Source organism: Squalius cephalus (assembly GCF_949319135.1).
Source record: "Squalius cephalus genome assembly, chromosome: 11".
Taxonomy (NCBI): Eukaryota; Metazoa; Chordata; class Actinopteri; order Cypriniformes; family Leuciscidae; genus Squalius; species Squalius cephalus.
Window position 1 is genome coordinate 15,819,466 of NC_137132.1, and position 24,542 is coordinate 15,844,007.

General features: G+C 37.5%; 1 protein-coding gene across 4 annotated transcripts in view; it reads left to right on the plus strand.

The window, feature by feature from the left end:
• arhgef12a (Rho guanine nucleotide exchange factor (GEF) 12a) overlaps positions 1-24,542 on the plus strand; it is a 53,289-nt gene that overhangs the window by 5,538 nt on the left and 23,209 nt on the right. Inside the window, exons 3-15 of one of the 4 annotated variants that reach the window (XM_079885106.1) lie at positions 13,829-13,923; positions 15,967-16,023; positions 18,623-18,721; positions 19,555-19,604; positions 19,812-19,869; positions 19,950-20,122; positions 20,288-20,362; positions 20,805-20,915; positions 21,855-21,962; positions 22,106-22,213; positions 22,317-22,415; positions 22,496-22,606; positions 24,129-24,227. In XM_079885106.1, the coding sequence (XP_079741232.1) occupies positions 13,829-13,923; positions 15,967-16,023; positions 18,623-18,721; positions 19,555-19,604; positions 19,812-19,869; positions 19,950-20,122; positions 20,288-20,362; positions 20,805-20,915; positions 21,855-21,962; positions 22,106-22,213; positions 22,317-22,415; positions 22,496-22,606; positions 24,129-24,227 (1,243 nt within the window). Of the gene's footprint in view, positions 1-13,828; positions 13,924-15,966; positions 16,024-18,622; positions 18,722-19,554; positions 19,605-19,811; positions 19,870-19,949; positions 20,123-20,287; positions 20,363-20,804; positions 20,916-21,854; positions 21,963-22,105; positions 22,235-22,316; positions 22,416-22,495; positions 22,607-24,128; positions 24,228-24,542 lie in introns of all 4 variants that reach the window. The other 3 variants (XM_079885105.1, XM_079885108.1, XM_079885107.1) reach the window with 3 other exon arrangements.

A 24,542-nucleotide genomic window follows, 5' to 3' on the forward strand; every position in this document is an offset into this window, starting at 1 on the left:
AACAGTAAACAAATATACACACCTTTTCAGTGGGTGCTAAATAAACTGGTAAACCTTATATCCGTAAAATGACTCGAAGAGCTGTCATAAAGAGCGCGCTCGCACTTTCATTTCTTCCGTGTCCAGTCACGTTAGGCCTGTTGCTCCGGAGAGTGTAAGCTTGATCACAAACAGTACAGATCCATCCTTGAGTAACAACGGGAGTAAATGAAGACTGCTATGTTCATTCTTACATCCATCAACAACACACCTCAATCGCTTAGGAGACATTCTTGTCGACAGCTGCTCAAGCGTCGAACAATGGCGGACTCTGTGTCCAGCTCACTCAGGGCGGGTCTAGGCTCAAACTGAAGTGTCACTCAACAGTCGTGGGAGGGGCCTGATCAATTCTACGTCACATTGCGCCGAATCTGAGAACAGCTCATTCTGAGACAGTGCTTATGATTTATTGAGATTGTAAAAAAACCACTGGGTGGATTTTTATCATTCTAGGGTGGTTTTGCTCACACACTGCCAACACACATTTATGTTCAAACACCATGTAAAAGTGAATTTTGCATAATAGGTGCCCTTTAATGTAAAAAAAAAAAAAAAAAAATTTTTTTGAAATTATTAGCATTCATTCATTTGTAATGGCAATCTTGACAGCATTTTATAATAGGAAAAAAATAGATATTTCATATCATATAAAATAGATGGCATGCAATGATAATTTATATATTTAAATCAGGTTGATTACATTTTTGGAGAAAAAAAAAAAAGTAAAAAAAAATAAAAATAAATTATATATATATATATATATATATATATATATATATAAAATATCTTTTTGTAAGTTTTACAGTCCCCAGCAACTAAAGTCATTACAAATGATTATATTGAATTAAACACTGCTGACATTTTGTGACAGAATAAGTTTTGTTCCTCTTTTTCACACTCAGGGGGATTAGGCTAACGTTGAAACGTGTTTCCTGTTCATCAATGATAAGCAGAGAGCAGCTTAATATCCAAGTTGCTTCAAATAGCCGTGCTGCTGAGCTGTGATGCATTGCTTCACTAATGATATTTCAACACTCTAATATTTGAAACTGTACCATCATTAATACATTCTGAAATTAAATGCTTGTTATGTTCATTATAACTGTAGCTGTAGAGCTGTGAATTTGTGATTTTTGCTTGGAGAGAAAGAAAGACTTAAGCATTGCAAAATTATCTTTGGACAATAAACAATCAGCCCAGGTTTCAGTTGTATTGTGCTCGCTGGCTGCATGCAACAATGATCATACAACAGAACATTCTGTTCAAACCTCTCGATTGGGGTGGTTCTTTTTAATGAACAAGAGGAACCAATCAGTCTAATTGAGCACAGAGCTCTTCAGTCTGAATAATTAACTAAATTGGACAGAAAAACACATACCTGTACACATTACATAGAACAAGTGGTAGGTCTATTAGTTTGCATTTACACTATAAGACTTAATGCACATCTGTTTTGACATACAGTATCAGATTGTTTTGTCTCGTCTGTTGCTATGTTTATATCGCTGCCAATCATGGATTCAACCATGCATTTAAATACAGTTGTAAATCCAGAAACTTTGCAGTGTACTGAACAGCACGAAAAACAAGCGCTGTTTAGCGGATTCTGACTAACTTGATCACTTCTGTTTGCACGCTCAACAGATATGTCTTTGATTGGCTAATGATCAACACTTCAAAAACAAGTTGTAAATAGAAATCTTTGAAAGAGCGCTTACACAAATATACACAGGAGTGTTTGAAAGCAACTTTTGACTTTTTAATTTAGGCTTTTATTGACATTTAAACACTGATCAGCGAACATTAACAAGCTCAACCGAACCTGCTTGACGTGCAAGACCAAACCTCATTGGTTCTTGTGGAAGCTTAAACGTGCTCTATATATATATAGAATATATAGAATGTTTTTTTTTTTTGTTTTGTTTTTTTTTGTGCTTTCGCCCCTCCTTAAAAGCTTAAACTTAACGTCCAAATCAGTCAAATCATGTAACATGATTGTCGAAAAATGCAGTCTATTGCGTGACATGCTTTATTTTAAAACCAGTTATTAATAGCACATTTAACTGCGAAAGAGACTGATCCTCACACGTTTTCTGTGTGCGCGCTGCGAGACGAAGCTGAACAAGGACTACCAAAGTATACATGGGGTTTCAGGCAGTCAAATATAAACAAAAATATGTAAAAATGTCCATCTTGGCGAGTATTTACATAAAGATTTTTTTAATTAGAATCAATGTATATTTAATTCATACAGACCATGCAGTATTTTAAAGTTTAACTCAGGGTTTAATGACTATTTTACAACTGATTGTTTAATGCAATATTGTGTTGCAAATTATGCAGATAAGTCCATAAGCTTGTTCCAGTCTGGATATTCTCAATAATACATCTAAAAATTGGGAAGATCACGATTCAGATTGTGATTGTTTGTTATAAGATTGTGTGTGTGTGTGTGTGTGTGTGTGTGTGTGTGTGTGTGTGTGTGTGTGTGTGTATATGTGTATATATATATATATGACATTACAGGGCTCCCTTAAATCTCAGATTTTCAGTCCATTATTTGTAAGCACAGAACCGGTTGGCCCACTCTAGGTTTAGATCATAGTGTCAACACAAGGGTTGTGTTCTCCTGACACACGCCCAGTTCTTTCTGCTTTCTGCAATACATTGATTCACGGTCAGGTTTCATGAAGCAGTTTGCTGATGTTTTGAGCACAATATTGTTGTGTGCTCATTCTTGTGGCCTGAGTGGCTGACAGACGCTCTCACTGGAGTGTAAATGAAGAGTGGAGTGGGCCGGCCTCACACCCTGCTGCCACTTTGGCATGCACACAACACCAACTCCTCCTCCTCTCCGGTGCTCTTTCTGCACCAGATCTGTCTCAGTAAAGATCACCAGCCCCTGCTGAGTCACAACAATGTCTGACACCCCCGTTCTTCCCCCTACCCCTCTGTTCTCCCCTGCCCCCTCCAGCTCCAGACAAATGGGCCTTTCACTACAACACGGGGCCACACCTATACTCACCTTTACCTTGGGTGAAGCAGCTGAAAGTCTCAGAAACACACCTAGTTACTCCGTTGTCAGACGTAAATATGAGCACGTAAGCTTAGCTGCAGGTGAGTCATCTGTCTTGTCAAAGTGCTCATTGTGATTTTGGCTGTGCTGCCTTGTCTTACACCCTTCTGAGCTGAAATGAGGGAATTGGTTTCTTTTAGTCTTGATGGATTGCATGGAAAGCCTAAAGTTTGCAGATTGACAAAGATGTTTGAGTACTTGAAGTCGGATTTGGACAAGTATACCAGTTTTGCCCAATGGAAACTCATAAAAAAATGCAGAAAATCATAGTTGTGAGGAAGGCTAGTCTCTGCGGGGTAGATATTCAAACCAGAATATCTACCCCACAGAGACTAGCCTTCCTCACGACTATGATTTTCTGCATTTTTTTATGAGTTTCCATTGGGCAAAACTGGTATACTTGTCTCTGGCAGAGGAAAAAGTATCTCAGTTGACAGTCGTGAAGCCCAGACCGCACTGTGAAATCAACTGAAAGTCTATGAATAGAAGTAACTCAGAAATCACGGCATGAAGATAGCCATGAATGCACATTTTGTGTTTCAAAATGAGTCCCTTTGAGAGTAACATATATTGCGTCAACTGGCAAGAAATGTTTCTCATGGCCATTAAAGTAATTATTAATAAGTATGGGCAAGTTATCCCTAAGGTTCAGGTATGGTGTTTTTAATTTGTTTTCAACACCCAATTACAGTCAACACCCTTGAAATTTAAGTCAGGTGTTTTTCTTTTTAGGCTAAAACCATGTTTGGTTGTTGTGGTCTTCAGTTAAAGATCATATCCAAGCTGAATGATGACAGGAATGGTCTGATGATGGGTCTTGTTTCGAATGAGCTGTTAGCATACAAATTAGCATAACTGCTTTGATAGTGATATAGTGCTGCAAATACTTTGCAACCCACAAGGTTCAAATGTCATAAAAGAAAGCAAATATTTTGTCACTTTGGGCAGATAGAGTGTTTGCACATAATTATTGAGTGGACACATGGAAATAAAAAAAAAGAAAAAGAGTGGTGCTATTGTGGCAGCTTTTGCTAACTTTTTGTAGTAGATGCAGTAATTTGAACAGTCGGCATAAAGTCAGGGGCACATTGCAACTTATAATGACCAAGAACTGCCCATTTAAACCAAGGGTTTTGAATTTGGGGTCTGGAGAATAGAGGATCTGCAAAAAACTATAGATTTTTTTTTTTTAGGACTGTCAGTTTACATGGTAACTTGACATATTGGTTAAATATGGTTAGATTAATCATGGAATTAATTGTGATTATTTTAACAGTAAAAACAAATGTGCAAACATCTATTTTAATTCTTCATAATGACTTTTCTTCTTCATTTGTTTATATTTTATATTTATAGCTATATAGGTTACAGTTAAATATATATTGTTTATATATGTTTTGTGTGTATGTTTCTACAGCGCTATTCCTTGCCATCACCACCTTGTCTTGCATTCTTTGGGTTTATGAGCAAAATTGCCTGTAACAAATGTTTCTCTTGAGATTTAACAGTGTTCTAATGGAATGTAATAATGCTTTGAATGTTAAATAAAGTACATATTCTTACATTTTTTTATGTCTTTACTATAATGATATAAAAGCCTCTTTTTTTACACAGCTTACATAGTTATATAGTATATAGTTGCCATTGCCGCAGTTTTTTAGGAAGGGCTAATATAGACAGCATGTGGCTGTCTGACTGACATCAAACAACCAAAGATTTGTTTTCTTTGTAATGTTTCAAATAATGTGCCACTGACATGAATGCTACCACAATAATAGTCCAATGTGCAAAAATAGTCTTCTCATGGTTTTCCATGGTTGGCATACAGATACTTGAAACAGTCACAAGGTTATGGCTTCAAAATATTGAATATCTTTTAAAGATTCAATGATAATAACTGTGTAAACTTTGCCAAATCAATTCTGATTACTGGTAAGCAATCTTTGTTTCCTGACAGATTGATATAAACTTGTAATTAAACTATATACCCTAACTCCTGAATGATGTGAAATGGCCAGCCAATCAGATGGATGCATTATACATTACAACATTCTTTAGATGTTCCAGGAAAGGGAGACTGACCCTATATCAGTGTTTTTGTTACCTTAACAGATGTCAATACAGAGTTAGTAAAATGGGTTTTTCCGAGCAGTACAGCAAATGGCAGCCGAGTTTGGAGAGCTTTCACAGGGTTTGTTTGAACATAGATTCCCCTATACGACAGTGAATGGGAAATGTGGAGCTGCAGCCAAAAGCCCTCTGGCTGCTGAGAAGGGGAGGGACATTGACCGGGGGGTTGCAGTGTTGTGATGTTAATGCTTATGAACGCTTGCCGATACCAAAACGTAGTAAAAGTGCAAGTCTATACAATGGTATGATGCAAGAAGAGATTTGTGGCTGCTCAGCATGACATTGAAGCAACCTGCTAGTGTTATTTTCAACATAACCGTTTTCAAAATGACCATCTAATAATCTCTATTCCCTATGCCACATTGTTATATATGTCTGATATAGGCTATTCCTTTTCCCTTTGCAGTCTTGGCTTATGCAATCCCTGGCCTTCTGTGCCAAGTGGAGACCAGACTGCTGTGCTGTATTTTCTCCGGTGCATTAAGCTGTGACTGAAAAGTGTGGGGAGAGAGAGACGACTGCCTCTCTGCAGAAAGCGATTGGATATGATTTATTCGCCTGTCCTTTTCTCCCTCACGCTGTGTGGACGCTTAAATCTTATGTATTTTCTGGGGCAGCGTGGAAAGGCGGGCACACTGGGCCGAGATTAATCCTGTGTGCTGCGTGATTCACTGCTGCGAGATGGCATGACAGTTGGCTGCAGGATTAACACGGCTCTGATGCACTAAAATATTCATTTTCTTTTCAGACATTCAGGAGTATTAAAGGAAAATACAGGCTAAATACAAATCAAAGGGATTGTCCAGCCAAAAAGAAAAATTCTGTCATTTAAAAACAGTATCTTCTGTGGAATACGAAAGATGATATTTTGAAAAATGTACCTCACTGGGAAATCATTTTATCTTATTTATTTATTTTTATTTGATCTTATTTTATGATATTGAGCGATACATGTTGCCTGTAGCAAGGACCGTTCTAAACTATTTTTATTTATGTATTTATTTAGTGGTACAGTTTTCATAACCCTGCCTGGAGCAAAGACCATTTTCAAAATGAATTAATTTGAAAATATATTTATTTAATTTAATTTTGGGAACGTCTCAGTACTGCTTCTTCATGAGCAAAACACATTAAATCACTGTTGTGTTGCCCCACTAACATACTCTAGCCAACAGAAGGTTTGCTGCTAGAATTAAGAATTTCTAATATATAATAAATCTGAATGGATATGTAGTCAGAGGCTTGGGCTAATTAATAATAATTAATGGTATCTGCAGTGTTTTGTTTGGAGTGCTTGGCATAAACGCTGGCCGAAACTCTCTAAGTAGCTGAGCATGAAGCCTCTTTAGCAGCTTTTTCTAATTAGTTTTTGACAGAGTAGGACCTGTGTCGATTGTGATCTTTTGTTTTGGGAGGTATGGATCGTTATGAGTTCTGACTGGCTTTCGGCGTCAGCTTGTCCTCTTGACCTTGGTGGCAACTGAGTGTGTTGTGAACTTGGCTTACTCTCTGCTTTCCCACCTCCTCCTGCAATATCAAAGAATTTAAACGGACAATCTAGCGTGAAGAAATGCACATCCTCCAGCCCTGTCAGGACGGGTGATTGAGTTTATTGGAGCAGAAAAGGAAAATCTCCCCAGGCCGCTGCCGCTCAGCTCCCCCGTTCCTCATTGTGATGTCACCTGGGGGAGGGGCCGGTCATTTCAGAGACCCAACTCGACCCATGTCATCTGACATTACCCCAAATGACACTTCCACATTCACTTACCTATTCAGTTATTTTCTTTTGACTTTTGCTCTCACTTCCCATTATTACCCTGACTGTATCTGTGTGTGTGCATGCTCACAAGCACACACATACTCTGCTCTTGTTTGATCATGTCATTACTCAGTCATCACTGTTTAATGGGTTTTAACAGCTGATGTTTGGAGCAAATGCGGGCTCCTGTTAGAGCCAGTTGGTGCGCTTTTAGGGCCATAAAGACTCTTCTATCCATCCACAAAGCATTTGTCCTCCTCTTATTTGCTTAGATGCTTCCTGGATTTGGTTGTTCATTTTGGTTCATTATGGCCATAGATGTAGCCTTTATTTGTTAAATGACTTTGTGAAATGTTATTCTGTGAAGAGACATCTGCAATGTTAATTTTTCTGTTTGCTTCCGCTTCATTTATTTCCACTGACTCCAGCAGCCAAAATTTGACAGATCTGCAAAAGAGACCTCATCGCCTTGGAGTGGGTGGTTTTGTCTCTTATAGTTTTGTGCCTTATAGTTACAGTAAGTTCCCCATTTGGCATTTTTAGGAGAAGTGAAAGGCTATAGTGTACATTTACTATGTGTATCTATGTGATTTTATGTCTTGCATAGACTTTGTTAAACAAGTATTTGTATATATATATATATATATATATATATATATATATATACACATACAGTACAGGTCAAAAGTTTGGAAACATTACTATTTTTAATGTTTTTGAAAGAAGTTTCTTCTGCTCATCAAGCCTGCATTTATTTGATCAAAAATACAGAAAAAAAAGTAATATTGTGATATATTATTACAATTTAAAATAATTGGTTTTCAATTTATTATACTTTAAATTATCATTTATTTCTGTGATGCAGAGCTGAATTTTCAGGATCATTACTCCAGTCTATCACACGATCCTTTAGAAATCATTCTAATATGATGATTCATTATTAAAGTTGGAAACAGTTCTGCTGCTTAATATTTTTTCATAACCTGTGATACTTTTTTAGGATACTTTGATGAATAAAAAGTAAAAAAAAAAAAAATAGAAATCTTTTGTAACAACAATATACACTACTGGTCAGTAATTTTTTTTCTTTCTTTTTTTGAAATAAATCAATACTTTTATTCAGCAAGGATGTGTTAAATTGAGAAAAAGTGATAGTAAAGAAGATTTATATTATTAGAAAATATTTTTTTATTTTGAATAAATGCAGTTCTTTTTAACCTTTTATTCATCAAATATATTAGGCAGCAGAACTGTTTCCAACACTCATAATAAATCAGAATATTAGAATGATCTCTAAAGGATCATGTGATAGACTGGATGTCACATGTGACACTGAAGACTGGAGTAATGATGCTGAAAATTCAGCTTTGCATCACAGGAATAAATTATTTTTTAAAGTATATTCAAATAGAAAACTATTATTTTAAGTTGTAATAATATTTCACAATATTACTGTTTTTTTCTGTATTTTTGAATCAAATAAATGCAGCCTTGATGAGCATTAGAGACTTCTTTCAAAAATATAAAAAAAACTTTTTGAGCTGTACTGTGTGTGTGTGTGTGTGTGTGTGTGTGTGTGTGTGTGTGTGTGTGTGTGTGTGTGTGATTAATGGTCTGGCATCGACTAATGAAAATCGGCCAGCTCGAGGGGCGGGACCAAGCATGCATTTGAAAATCTCACTGCACGCAATTGGATAACACTACGACCAATCACAACAATAAACCCCATACACTTAGCTACCAGCGGAGCTAACTGGTAGATTAGACTCTTGCCGTATCCGGTCGGCAAAACAGCAAAAACGCCCTTCTTGCAAAGGAACGATTTGAGCGGCGTCTTCTGTTCCTGTTTTAGATAAAAAGCCAAGTCTAACTCGTTCATTATAGCGGCCAAAGCCGTTTCAAACAACTGGTGTTCATCCATAGCCATCTTGCAATGTTTACTAATGACTTCGACGTCACAGTGCTGTCGTCATCTGTTTAGCTCGCCTCTGGCCCGCCTATATCAGATAACCCGATGTGATTGGTGCAGCTCAGATCGAGGGGCATATTTAATGAGCACCATTACTCGATACCAGAGTAACTCGCTGAGCAAATTCAATTTGTGCTCTCGTGAGAACTCTGGATTACCAGGGTACATAACGAGAGTATATTTTAAATACTTGTTAAATGGTATCTTTTTATGAATGAAGGTCAGTATCACTGATTCTAGATATTGATGTCTCAATGAAATTGATTTTTTTAAAAACATTAATTATAGCCATTCAATACTAAAGTGTAATTGAAAGCTATCAATTAAAAAAAAAATATATATATATATTAGGCTTAAAAATATAACAACTTTTAATTTAAGTGAACTTAATACAATCCTCACATAAACCCGTGATAAATGTCATATTTAACCTGTGCCTTTCCTACCTTCCTAACAGGTAGGACATATACAGAAATGTAATAAAGTTTATAAATTAAATATAGATTAATCCTTATTAAAGCTACAAAAGTTCTTTAATCAAGAGCAGTGTGGAATTTTCTCTGTTTCCTTTGTTCTTTGATTAACATTAATAACAGACAGCATTAGTGGCTTCTGTCACTTTAAGATCTGCCACTGCTGCACATGATGCGAATCTTACACACGTCTCATTTTCTCACAACTCTTTACGTTTAAGACTTTATTTAACTTATTTAAGACTGCTATTATGAGGATACTCGACAAAACTGACATGATGTTACAATTTATTTGTCGTAATTGATATTGATTTACACTGGGTAATGGTTGTGTTGTGGTATGTTTCATTTAATGTTTGACCGTTTTGTTATAAACCTTTACAATATATTCAAATGAACTTCATGACCCATGAGCAGTGGCGAGGAAGTGGAGCTGGGAGGGGAGCGTCAGTCCACTAATCTTTTTTTTATGCTTTGTAAGTAACGTTTGTTTATCATCTAATCTTGTTCAGTAAAGTTTTCCGTAAAGCTGAGATGACGCCAGTCTCATTATTTTGCTCCAAACCATTTAACATTTTGGCATAATTCTGTGTGTTCATGTTCGTTCAAGCGTGAAAGAGAACTCGATTCTGGAACGCTGTCTGTGCGCATGATACTGGCGCGCATCTTTCTGTGCCGTGTGTGTGTGATGTCAGTTACCGCATTAAATAGTTTCAGTAATTTAGAATCTGCTAAGATTTTTTTCTTTTTCTTTTTCTTTTATGGTTCAAAATTAAAATAAAAAAAAGAGAGAAATCTGCTGGCTCGGTCAGCCCAGTGTTTTTTACCCATAACAGAAAATATTTAGGTTTTAGCAACATATTTTTATAGTCTTTTTTTATTACATTTAAATTATTAGAAATATTCAAATATGTTTAGAATTATTTATGTTATGTTATCATTAAAATTTATTTATTTTTATTTGAAAAACAAGCTATAACTATTCATTTGTTGGGTTGTTATTTTATTACAAAAGCTAAGATCAAATTAAACCGCTATAATAACTTCATGACAGATATGAATTCTAAAACATTGCTGGAACGTCATGATATAAAATTACATCCTATAATTTGTGTATATATTTTTGTGACCCAGATGACTTTACGTTTGTGACTAATTTAATTATAGTTAAAAAGTATAAATGATAAGATTAAAAGTGTAAATTAGCAATTCAACCGCACTACATTGTTAAAATGTGTATTTAAGTTTCAAATCAAGAAGATCTTCTGTGATAAATGAAATCATTCTATGTATTATATGTCATATCTAACCATCATAAAACATTACTTTATTACAAGACTATATTGTGAGTCCTAGTCCTGTGGTGTGTCTTGACTTGAGATTGCCTCTGACTGTCCCTTGTGTCAAGTCACTGGTCTGACGCACACAGACATTTGCTGAAAAACATACATGACCATTTGGAGGAGTGCAGCCGTATTCATGGGGGTGATGTCATGAGTTGGAGCACAGAGGTCCTCTAGACCGCACTGGATAAAGACAGCATGTGCTTTTTCTTCTGCACAGTCACTGTTCCTTCTCTCTCTCTTCTCTCTGCCAGCCCAGCACTCGCTTGTCTTTTCCTCCAGCGCTCTATCCAGCAATAATATCATCCTCCAGCTCTCTTCACCCCCTATCTCCCTGCCAGCCTGCCCACCACGACCTGAGCATTACACCACCACATGCTTACACATAATGCATGCACTCAAGAAATCTGTGAGCTAAAAAGTGCGGAAAAGAAGGGGGACGACTTAGCCCATTATTCCTTTAAGTGGTTTCTGACAAACACGCCTTTCAGAGTTGAGTAATTGGGGTGTCCCTCATCCAGGCCTTTCTGGCTTCATGTGGATCGTTTTTCCATTATTACACAAAACCTCATTTGAGCAGAGAACCCACCCCTCTTCCCATCATTCTTGCACTTGCTTTACCCTTCCAACTCAATTGCCACCACCTCCTTCTCCAGGAGTGAAGATGGCCTCCCTTGCATCACTGCTGTGACTCCTACATTACAACTTCGCCTGACTCTACAGAGGCTAGACCAGTTGGAGACGAACTGAAAAATCCACTTGTTAAAACTTTTATGCATAAGCATTACTGTAACAGATGTGGTCGTAAGCACAGATACACAAATGGCAGTATTCTTATGTGTACCATCAGCATGCATGATACATCATGGAGAGAATAACATGTAAAAGGTACGATTATTGGCTGCTTTGGTTGTTTGGATATACTTTTCCATTCCTCCTCTTTGGCGGGAGGTTTTTAGCTGAGCAGACCATGGAACGTTTCACAAGCATTTTCATAAATGGCCCATTCAGTTCCCTCAAACTGCTCTCAAAAGGATCCTGTGTTGCTACAGAAAGCTCTGATACAAGCAAGAACAGTGTGCTACACCACTGCCCCTGCTCGAAGACTTAAGAACTATACAATTGTTTTGACCGTTTTCATAGGGATAATTAACCTGGAAATGAAAATTGTCACTTACTCACATTCATGTTGTTCTAAAGGTCCTGTATCAGGGTTTTACACACACACACACACACACACACACACACACACACACACACACACACACAGTGGAAAGTACCCTACCCATGTGAACTGTAAACCAATACTGACAATAAATCCAAAATAAATGCAAAGAAACAGTTTGTAATATTATCTTATTCTATTTATCCATGAAATGAAAAAATAATCACTGCACAGGATAGATCATAAAACAAACTGCTTAGAACTATTTTATATTTAAAATCTGTAAATTTATATGTGAAAAGTTAGTTTGAGAAAAGTTAGTAAAGAAAAGAACAAATAAACAACACATTGCATAGAAAAAGTGGGAGCTTAATGCACAGATCCTGGAAGAAGGTAATGGAGGTTTGGAACAACATGAGAGTGAGTAAATTATACATTTTCAGTTTTTAGAAAGAACTGTCCTTTTAAAGTGTGTCAGTCTTTCTGATTTGGGTCTCAGTCATTCTAATGTTGACTGGTAATTTAAACTTGTAATATTAGTGGTTGTTAGCTCTCATGTTAAATTTAAGATGGGTTGTGCTTTGTGAAACAGTGGATATTTTTATTTTACATTTTATTTTTTATTTTACACGTGACAGTTGGACTAAATGTGGAAATTGTGGCCCCTATGGGGAGGGAACAGGATTGCTTAAGTTATCCTGTGCCGGCATTCAATGTTAATTTTATTAATTGAGTTTAAATTGAAAAGTCAGTGATTGACGGCTGTTCTCTCATTAGACTTATCTAGTTTACCAGCGGTGACAAATTGCCCTGTGTAATCTACGGTCCTCATAAAGGGTGGGCTAATCTCAGCGAGTCCTTTCCATTACTTCGCTGCAGTGTTAATTTCACAGTTAGCTGACCTCTGAAGCAATCTTAGAAAAGTTAGTTAAGCCTTCATGCTATTATTCCCAGTGTTCAGAGCAACATTGCAAATGTCTTGCGCTTCCCTTTAAGGGTTTAGATTCAACTCTCTCTGATACCGTCCTGTAATTAACCGGCCTTTTGGCTGACCTGTAGAATGAGTTCAAAATCGATGAGCTGTCAGGCTGACAGACAAATGTGATGTTTAGCTGCTCCTCCATCGTTTAAAATGCTGAAGTGATAGTTTTGTGTGGATGTTTCTCATTGAGCACATAATTTTCAGTCAGTTTGGTGGTCTGCAGGGTCCACAGGTCAAGCGCGCGAGCCCAGGTGAAGGAAATGGCAGCGGGCTGTTAGTACAGTGGCTCTCAGTAAGACAGGCCTACAAAGGGCTTCTTCAGCACTGTGTCCCATCACTGGCTGGCCTACAGAACAAAGGTTTCTCACACAGCCTGAGAGCGGGAAGCAGAGCACTGTTAAACACACTCGCCCCGCCTCACCTCACCTTCTTTTAGACCTGGATTCATACTGCTGTACGCAGGCTTTTCCACTTGCTCTTCTGATAAAGAACCAGCAGGACTCACGCGGAGCCTCTTAATTTATGCCTTTAATGAATAGGGCTGCATAAGCGCGGTGGGACACATCTGTTGTCCTAGCAGGAAGTTAACAAAGCAAAAAGCACACAGCAAGATGAAACTACTCAACACTACGCAATACACAGTGCCATCAGTCAATGCACTTAAAGCTGGTCTGAATTAATGGCTGACGATATGAGTTCTTTCATGTCATTGCTGATATCTAGCGAGCAGCATGGCCATTATAATGCTGATAAATACATAGTACGATTTTATGGTGGCATGTGACACATGCATGCACTTATTTTACAAATGGTGTATTGTTATATTTTTGTTGCAGGGTGTTAATGTGTTTCATTGACCTTGTACATTGATTTCTCCTGTTTGTGTTTGCAGAACCAGTAGCATTCTCAACAGAGACCACCCTCCCGACAAAAGGCCCAAAAGCGATAAGCTGCCCGGTACCCCTACACACGAGTTTGACCCTACAGGTAAGTGACGACGGGCACTTTCGTTCTTACTTGTCTTTCACACTCACACTTTCTTTTTCTACTCGTACAGAATAGTAGTGTTTAGCTGTACTAAAGTGCGTGTGCATGTGGTGTGGACCGAAGCACACTGCTCCTCTCACACGGTCTCTCTGTAGACTCTAAAATGGAAACAGTTTCCTCCACACAGCACAGATGGAAGGCTGTGCCTGTCCACTAACTGCAGTGGAACGGCTTTAAACAGCGGCATGATTCATACTTGCTGACCATAAACGATGCACATGTTCCTGGCCCCAGTTTTGGCAGTTGAAAGATATTGTCAGTGTGTTTTTCTTTCAAGTTTTGCCTCTGTTTTTCCTCTCAGCTGCTGGGGAGAGTAGAGAAGGAAAAGCAGTTCTGTGCATGGCCGTTAATGTGACGTTTATGGTGAAGAACACTGTGATAATCGTATCGATTAAAATACGATTCACATTGTTTGGAATGAGATGTTTTCCTGTTCGATTGAAAGTCGCTTGTGTGTCTGAATGAGATAATGGCACAATTTCCTCAGGGCTCTTTTCATAGATTTCTGAGCTATTCTGAAGCAGTTTTCACGTGTGTAGTTTTTATTGATTACTTTTTGTCCTTGCATAAATGTCTCACTTTCACATATGAGTTAGAGGGAATAGTGGTGAATGCAGGAAGTGATGCATGTTTATTTTGGTGTTGGACTCGCCTCATCTGAAGCATGACTAAACCACCTTAACCACGGTGTCCTCTAGGGCTGGGCGATATAGCTAAAAATATGAAATATTTTTTCATTCTTTTGACAATATCTGATATTGTCTGTTTGTTCTGAATAGTTTTTTTCCAGTCAGGAACCATAATTTCAACCAAACGGCCATAGTTGTCAAGTACGATCAAAGTGTTTAATGCAGAAACGTAATATATAACATTTAATAACATAAAATAATAATAAATGGTAATATTTACATACATATAATTTTATTAAAACATTTTATTGCCTACTTGAATTCAAATTAGAGATGCTGTTTAAATATCCCTGTCCTAACATTCTTATGCTCACTAATGTCAAATTTAGAGGCCAAACAAAAATAGCCTATTTATTTAGTAAATAAAAATTGCATTAAAATCATTGTACTATTCGCATGTTGCTTAATTTAAAATTTCCAGCAAAATAATTTGATATCATATTGGCCCGGTTTCACAGACGGGGCTTAAATTAATCCAGGATTTGGACTTAGTTCAATTAGTGTATTTAAGTAGCTTTTATTAACGCGCCTTAGAAAAAAACATTACTGGTGTGCAATGGCAGTGACTTATTTTAATATATGTCAGTGCAAATTGCTTTGTTAAGACAGCTCAAACATGCATTTTAGTCTGGAACTATAAGCCTTGTCTGTGAAACTGGGGGATTATGATGTATCGCCCAACCCTAATATCTTTCCAACATTCCTTTAGGAATGTCTGAGAAGTGTGGCTCTTTTGTGTGATACATTTCAGCCCAAAGTTGTAAAGCCTTACTTAAAGAGGTCAACCATTGTTATAAATCTTATATATCCTGTGTCAAAGAATATCACTGATTACATTTTTGTGAGAAATTTAAGTAGGGATTAAAAAAAAAAAAAAAATGTATCTACAATTTGCTCTCTTGTGTTATGAGTAACTATGATGTATATATTTTAATATATGCGTCATTGCGTAACCACTTTTGAGAATGTTATCTCTCATTAAAGCGTTTTTCACCCCAAACCCGGTTATATTTGCATTTGTGCCGATCATTGATTTCTGGGTTAACACCCGGGGACCTTAATACCTGAACACCTTATTAATCATTTCAGGGGGAGACACTTTCTTTATATGTAAGACCTTGGGGAATTAACTGCTTATCAATAGACAATGACCCACTCCAAAACAGCCACACTTTGTGTATTTGTGCCATTGCTCTTTTTTTTCTTCTTCTTCATTTGAGTCCTCTCTCTGTGTCCTCTGTGATGTGTGTGTGCGTGTGTGTCCCATGTTGTATCATGCTGTTGTGTTGCTCAGACGTGCTGGTGCAGAAGAGTGGATTTGTAGTGGCTGACAGGAGACCTGAGTCTTGTGGTAAGATGATCACACTGTTGCTGTGTTTCTAGCTCTCTTTGCTCCTGATAGGGGGATTCTCCTCTCCCGCACTGTGAAGTCCAAGTGTTATCAGCATTTATTCAAGTCGATTTTGGGCTGTGTGTGTATTATTGGACAATATCAGAAAGATAGCATTATTCTTAAAGGCTCAGAGAGAGTCTGAATGCTCAGTTTAAAGACCCCATCACTGTTTTATTTAATTCCATTCACGGTTATTTTCAGAATACATATTGTTTCAAAGCAGCTTCACAGAAAATGCTTGTTTCAATGATACAATTAGGAAGTATTCTTTCTGTTATTGGTTACTTCCTGATTGACTTTTACTTCAATTACATTGGACCATTTCATATTTATAAATGTCCTTTTTATCGGTGAACAAAGGGAAAAATGGTGCTCTTCTTTGCAATACTGTTTGAATGATCAAAAATTATTCATAAGTTAAAAAGTTATTTGGTCAAGTAAATCTTTAATATTGTGAATATAACCTTTTTATTTTAATATTTTAAAATGTAATTTATTCCTATGGTGGCAAAGCTGAATTTTCAGCATCCTTACTCCAGTCTTCAGTGTCTCATGATCCTTAAAGGAGAACTCCGGTCAATTTTAACATTGAGCTCATTTTTTTGTAAATTTGGAGTGCTGTCAATACAGAGAACAACGACAAAAATCGGTGTTGCCTACACAGTGTTATCCTCGTTTTAAAATGTGCACCCTGTTGACTTCAATGGGGCAAGTACTAAACCTGCTTTTAGCCTCTTAACATCCTTGATGTGTCATTACAAGTGCACAGGTCATGTGAGTGATTCCTTCAGAGTGAACGCGGGTCAATCTGACTGCAGTAGATGTGAAAGATATGAATAAAAATGATGTTTATTCAGCCAGCGCTCATACCTGTATTTACATCCTGTTTTCGGTCTAAGTCCATAGTAATCGATTGTCGAGTTCACGCGCATGATCATAGGTACTAAACCAATGCGCGTGAACTCGACAATCGAGTACTCCAAATGTACAAAAAAATGAGCTCAATGTTAAAATTGACCGGAGTTCTCCTTTAAGAAATCATTCTAATATGCTGATTGGCTGCTCAAGAAATACATTTCCTTTTCATTATCAATGTTGAAAATGGTTATGTTGCTTAATCTTTTTAAACCATAATGTTTTTTTTTTTATGATAGAAAGTTCAGAACAGCATTCATTTTTGAAATAGAAATAGAATGTTTTGTAACATTATAAATGTCACTTTTAATCAATTAAATGCATCCTTGCTGAATGAAAGTATTAATTTATTTAACAAAAATTGTACTGACACCAAACTTTTGACATACATAACAAAATATATAATTATAATATATAATTATTGTAAATTAAGTGAACAGTTGAAATCATTATTTAAATCTTTTGTGCAGATTGTAGTTTTGTTTCATTTTATTCTCATAAAAGAGAAACTATATATGTTATAACGGAATCAGAAAAAAAGCTGTATTTAGAGGACAATTCAGCACATTTTTTCAATATATTTAATTAATTAATTTGATATATCATTCATTTATTTTATTTATTGACAGCTCCAATGAATTTTGGGGGTTAAATCTGACAGATGTGTCCCAAAAGTCAAACTTACCAAGCCAAAATAACTTTGACTTGTAGAAAACATGTTTACAGTAATGCACATTACATTGGTTAGCATGTAAAAAGATCACTTATCACTCTTTTGAAAGTTAAATTAGGTATTTCAAGGCATGACCATGTAAATCCGGCAACTTTCACATGACACATGCAAGGATACCAGGAAGATATGGAAACTCGGCTAACATTGGAAGTTCATCTAGAAAAACATTTTTTACTGAATAATTTGTGAAATGCTTCACAGAAGCTTCATATTTCTGCTTTAAACCCTTCAGTCGTCCCATAGACATCAAGTGCATTACTGAACTGTATTTACAAATGTATTTTACTGTATTTTTCACTGTATTTTACTACATTTTTTCCTGTAGTATTCTACAGCCTACTGCAGACACGGATAGTAGAGCTCAAGTCATATTTATCCTTAATTTTTTTCACAGAAGGCAACTTGAAGACATAGATGTAGTTTTTCTCTCTGACTATTTGATCAGTTTACATTGGAGTTAATACTCATTTCTGTGATTTTAAGTACTGCGGTTTTTCTATTCAAATCTGATTGGATGAGCTATCCATTTTGATAGCAGGCCCATCTCATGCTAGCAGCATTAGAAGACCGTGATAACCCACACTTCCACACCACTATCATTTCCTGTATCTTTCCATTATCCTGGCAAGCTGGCTAGATTTTAATTCGGACTGTGAAATTGATGCATCCAACTCTGCTCTATCTGATTTTTTTTTATGATACTCTCTACTCTCTCAGTACTTTATGACGGTCTGCACTTTCTTGCACTGTCATTTCGATCAGGTATTGGAGTCATTGTTACTGTTATCTACTTTGATAGGCCTCTCCTGGTGAATACTTAAAAAAGGCATTGACGATCCAGTAAAATCAATTTTGTAGCTCCCTTCTTATAAAACTTTCTCTCTTTTTCTCTCTCTCCCTCCTTCCCAGGGCTGGTTCAGAGATGTGTGATCATTCAGAAAGATGAGAACGGCTTTGGGCTGACCGTCAGTGGGGACAACCCTGTTTTCGTACAACTCGTCAAACAGGGTAAGACGAATGTCTAAGACGCCTATCTTTCTTTCTCCGCCCCCATCAGCTCCTGTGGGCATCTGTCACTGAGACTCTCCCCTCCCCGGGCTGATATGACTTGGCTGTAGGTCAGAAATGGAGCTGATGTGCTCTGACCAGGGCCAATTAGAGGACACACAAAGCATCTTAAAGGAGGTTGCATACACATTGAAAAAAGTAGAAGGAGCTATAAACAATCCCATAGTAGACCTTAGTCAGGGTCTATGGGATTTTTAAAAGGCTGAGAGGGACTGTAGTTCAGTCCTTTACAGTACAGACTGTAGTGTTGTTGAACAACATGTACATTTTCCACCAAAAATGACAGAATCCATGCCATTATAAAGATTTTAAGTCTATCCCTCACAGCATTGTTTTTATCCACGTACATTTCAATATGCCGCCTACGCTGAATAAGGTCTTTTTTTTTTTTTTTTTGGTGGCAAAAAAACAACAAAAAAGGAACTTTTGCTTGTTACTTGTTGGTGTTTTTAAAAGTTTGAACAGAATTTTTTTTATTTTACTGTCCTAATTCACTCATAATTGCTCAGTTTTCTAAAATTCACTACAATTTAGTTCACACTGTAGTGAACGAGTCTGTAAGAGACAGCAAATGCATGAATGCACAAAATGGAGGTTTCATCATTTGCAAAATGACACTAAAAAAACCAATTTGTGTGCATTGTAAATGGAGCACATAAACCACACAGCAACCCCTTCAGCACTCTGCTTAGAAGTACTCTGTCAACCACCCACCACACTAGATAATACTTTCAATTCGTAAATCTTCACAATCATCTTCTGTCATTTGGTAGATGGCGCTGCCATGCGTGCAGGTGTTCAGACGGGGGACAGGATCATTAAGGTGAGACACTTACAGAGACAAGGTTACTATATGGAGCTGCCCACCCCTTCTCTCTCTTCACCACTGCATTTCTGCATGTGTCTGTTCTGCCACCTGCTGGTCACAAAATTACCTCATGTTTGTGTCGGTGTAGGAGGAGAACTCACATGTATATGTTTTTATAGTTAGAGTTTAATGCATTTTGTATGTTTTTCTCCTCTGCTTTAGGTGAACGGGACCTTGGTGACACAATCAAACCATGTGGAAGTGGTGAATTTAATCAAATGTGAGGACAAACCATGTGCTTAGTTAAAGATGGACACCTCATATTTCCACCGCTGACCCAAATTCATTTGTTCTTCACAGCCGGTTCTTATGTGGCCCTCACATTGTTAGGCCGACCTCCCGGGTCGCCCCAGATCCCCCTCTCTGAGGTAGACGTGGGTCTTGGGTCACCGGGGTGTTTCGGGGACCCTTTTGTTACATCTCCCAACTCGTACAATGCAGCGGAACGCACCTCCTCTCCCCTTGTACCATGGGTAAGCACCCCATACATTCTTGTGGTCCAATATTGAAATGTTTTTATATCTGGTATTGTTTATTTGTTGTCAGATTACTTCCTCATATCTCTCCTCCAATTAAATGACGTCATCTATATTTTTCATTTGCTCCTCCTTAACGTTTCTCAACCCAACCCTACATAGGAAGAGAACAGTGCTTCACACAACCAAAGAATGGACAACAAGAGGGTGGTGTCCAAGGAGCAACAGGACATGCAGGTCAGAATCTAAATATCAGACTCAAAATTACTTAGTAGACTACTATAAGTAGACACATAGGCTACTTTTAACTTCACAAATATTCTGTAAAGTGTTGAGTAACAGAGCTGTATTGTTGCAGTATGACTTAAGTTGATAAGAATGAGGCCTTTCCTGTTGGGAGGTAATTTAGGCTCCAGTATAGCTGATAAGTGAGAGGGCAGACCTAAGCCCCTCCCACTATGTTTCGTCAGTGCAGTTTTACCACTTTCGTAGTGCTTGTAAACAAAGATCTGTCATTTTGATTTTCTTGGAGAGCGACATAGAAGTAGACTTTTATAATGCACTAAATAAAAGCATTGAGTGCCGAGCAGAGCAACATGTCAGAGCGGTTGTTAGATTGTACTTGACTGGGGTGTAAGAGGTCTGATTATATAGTATATGAAAAATTCTCATTCTTTAGGGACTAATGGAGGACTACAGCAGAACTCCTACAGCCAAACCACTACGGGACATCCAGGAAGCCAGGAAGCACATTCCACATCAGCAGGGCCAGCTCAACAGGGCTACACATGTATGACATTTCTGAACGGTTTCAATGATTTTCACATTTAAAGCATCACTAACACAGTGTTTGGAGTTGTGGTTGACCAGTATGTGTGTATATATATAAATCATATTTATGTGAAATTTAATTTTGAAAATTGTAAAATTTAAACTGTTTTACTTACTAAAAACGTATTTGTAAAAAAAAATCTTTAATGGGATCCTATTATGCTTTTTTCCATTTTCAACTTTCTTTAATCTGTAAAATTTCTGTTTGAGTGTGAAAAAGGTCTGCAAAGTTACAAAGCACAAAGTCCACTCCAAAGGGAGTTACAGTATTTTCCATATCAGTAAGCCATATCTGAACTCCCTGAGACACCTCACTTGTAGTCTTGAATTTTCGTCCTGGAACATACACGTTACAATAGCCCTCATTTTAATAATTCCTGACCAAGACATGCGCAAAAAGGGGTGAGACCTGGTTGAGTTGTGTTAGTAATGTGTTGAAATTAGCAGTTATGGTTTGGGGTGTGACATTTCCAAAACACACTTGAAGTGGTTGACCAATCAGAACACACTTGTCCAGCCAACCAATCAGAGCACGTTTCACTTTTCGGAAGGAGGGACTTCATATAGACAGGAACAGAGCGTTACTGACAGACCGGGAAGAGAGTTGCTGTAATAATATAAAATATGTGATTTTTTATTTTTTTTATTTTTTTACATTCTTGCATTAAAGCCTATTTTAGTAGACTCCAAAAACACTATATGCACTAGAATATAGGTTTTCAAAAGGCTGGATGGGGATAGTAATTGGCCGAATGGGAAAAGTTACTAGCCAATGTTAATTTGTCGGTATGAACAATATATTGCTTGACCACTTTTTAGAAGACTATGATAGTTTAAAAAAATATCATGAATATCATTGAATTATGCCACATGAATTAACTATAAATCTGTGCTTTAGGAGGGTATGTGTCTCAGGAACAGTGAAGATGGCTGTTGGGTGGATGAGGATCAATTTAAGGGAGATTTCAGCCCGGAGGGTTTCTGGAGTGGAAGTTCAGTATCATCTGTAAGTGTACTATGCATTCTCTTTTTATGAGATATTTTCACTGATCTCAGCTGAACAGTGGCACTTGTCATGAGTGTTCTCAGTGGCCCTTGTTCCTTCCGTCCCTGTGGTGTAATTAATTGTGTATATGGTGTGATGTGCAGGTCCAGCAACGGTTCTATCTGGCCTCTCCAGAGAGCCGAAGGGCCTTCAACTGTTCCAGTCCGAAGAGCACCCCCAGAGACAGCCTCAACTCCTGCCCGTCCCCTGAGGTCGAGGACAGTTCTGACCTAGTGAGAACCATTCCTTTTGACAGACCTTACCGTCTGATTTCAGATCAACACGATAGTCACACCTCTCTGCTTCCTGCCGTAGGATTCTCGTTTCCAATCCTCCATAGGGAGCCCTCCCTCCCGCCTGGCTTCGGAGATCATTGCTGCTGAAGATGATGACTTTGACACCGAGCAGGAGCAGGTATTCTCAGTTCTTTTCCCTCAGTGTAGAAACCCTGATCTTGGTCACCTCACTCTCTAAACTGATCTGATGTGTTCCAGGTGAACGGCCTGTGCAGCTGCTTCCAGAGTATCGAGCTGCTCAAGACTCGCCCTGCTCATCTTGCCGCCTTCCTGCACCATGTGATCTCCCAGTTTGACCCTGCACCTCTGGTAAGTTCCAGCACTAATTAGAAGTGCTTGCTTAGGCAGGCAAGACTATTGCTATCAGTCATGCTTTTCTAAGCAAACAGATTTATGGGATTGCCAGACGGACAATAAAACGGACGAAATATCCCATAGAGTTGGTTTGAGGAAGTGATTCAACCCAGATTTTTTTTTTTTCTTAAATCTGTTTTTAGACCAACTTTTCAAGCTACAAGTTTGTTTTACTAGCACATTCGCATCGATGAGGTTCACCACACATGAGAATTAATGTTTTGCCATGGATTATGCTTTTCATGAATGGAGGATCCAAATCTTCTCATTCATCACAGAAAAGTGTATAAAACAGGGAAGCATGGCATATGCAATGTTCTATTGAAGTCTTCATGTCACAACCTCTGACTTAACAAGCTACACAATGAATGACGAAGAACCACTCAAAAATAAAAATAAATTCACTTACAAAAATCTGAATTGAATCTGATTTCAAACCACCTATGAAGGATTTAATGTGGTTTTTTCTAGTGCTGTCAAAATTAGTGCGTTTACGCATGCAATTCATATTTTCAGTTTAACGTGTAAAAAATATTTAAGGCAATTAACGCAGCATCCGTTTTTTTCTGTCATCCTTTGGCTAACATTAGCTTTAATAAGGATTAATCTAAATTTTATTTATAATTTATGCAGTTAAGACTGTAAAGTGTTTGATAACTTTATTCAATTTCTGTATATTTCCTACCTGTTAGACAGGTAGAAAAGCCACAGGTAGGCTAAATATGACATTTATTATAATGGGTTTATGTGAAGATTGTTTTAAGTTCACTTAAATTAAAGTTTTTTTTTTAAACCCTAATAAATGTTGACATTGATAGCTTTCAATTCTACTGTAATGTTGAATGTCTATCGTTAAAAAAAATCATAGAGACATAAGTACCAGTATTAGTATCGGTGAAACTGGCCTTCATTCATTAGAAGATACCATCACAAGAAGTAAAATATACTGTTTTCAAGTTGTTTCTACATTAATTTGGAGAGTAACTGTGAAACTGATACAATTAAAAAATATTAAACATTTATATTGCGATTAATCGCAATTAATGACAGAACAAATGTGCGATTCATTCGTTTTTTTTTAATCGATTGAAAGCACTAGTTTTTCCTATTCAGACTACAAAAAAATTGATTATCAGTTATTATTTTTATTATTATCAATGTTGAAACAGTGATGGTTTTATTTTCAGGATTCTTTTTTCAGAAGAAGTTCAGAAGAACCGCATTTATTTGAAATAGAAATCTTTTGTGACATTTTAAATGTCTTTGCTGTCACCTTTGAGCAATTCAATGCATTCTTGCATTCAAATGCTAAATAAAAGTAGAAATCTTACCAACCCCAACATTTTAAAACGTAGTGTATATTGGTGACCATAACAGTATCAGCTGTCAGCAATGTTTTCAATTTGAATCAGTCACAAACAAATTCACAAATCTGTCTCGCTAGTTCTCGCTCACTGAATCCCGCTTCCCTCCACAGCTCTGCTACCTGTACGCTGACCTCTACAAACAGACCAACTCCAAAGAAATGCGGCGCATCTTCATGGACTTCTTGACGTTCTTCATAGACCGGGGGGCAGTAAGTGGAGCTTTTCACACCTCATCCCTTCTCGCTCTAACCCGTCATTGTCTGCGCTGTCTTGGTGTCATTTGGTCTGCGGGCATGTTGAGGCAAAAGCCTGGATCCACCCAGATCAACCGTGCCTTTTGTCCCGAGAGGTGTGTGGAAGGTTACTCCTTTCCCAGCACCCTCGGGGTCAGAAAGCAAACGCTCTCTCAGACAACCTTTTACCTTTCTCCGCGGTCATCGCATGTTGTTGTTCTCAAACTCAGTCTGAGTTTGTGAGTGGGTGCGAGTCTTCCCTGCAGCAAGCTTTGTTCTCTTTCTGCAAGA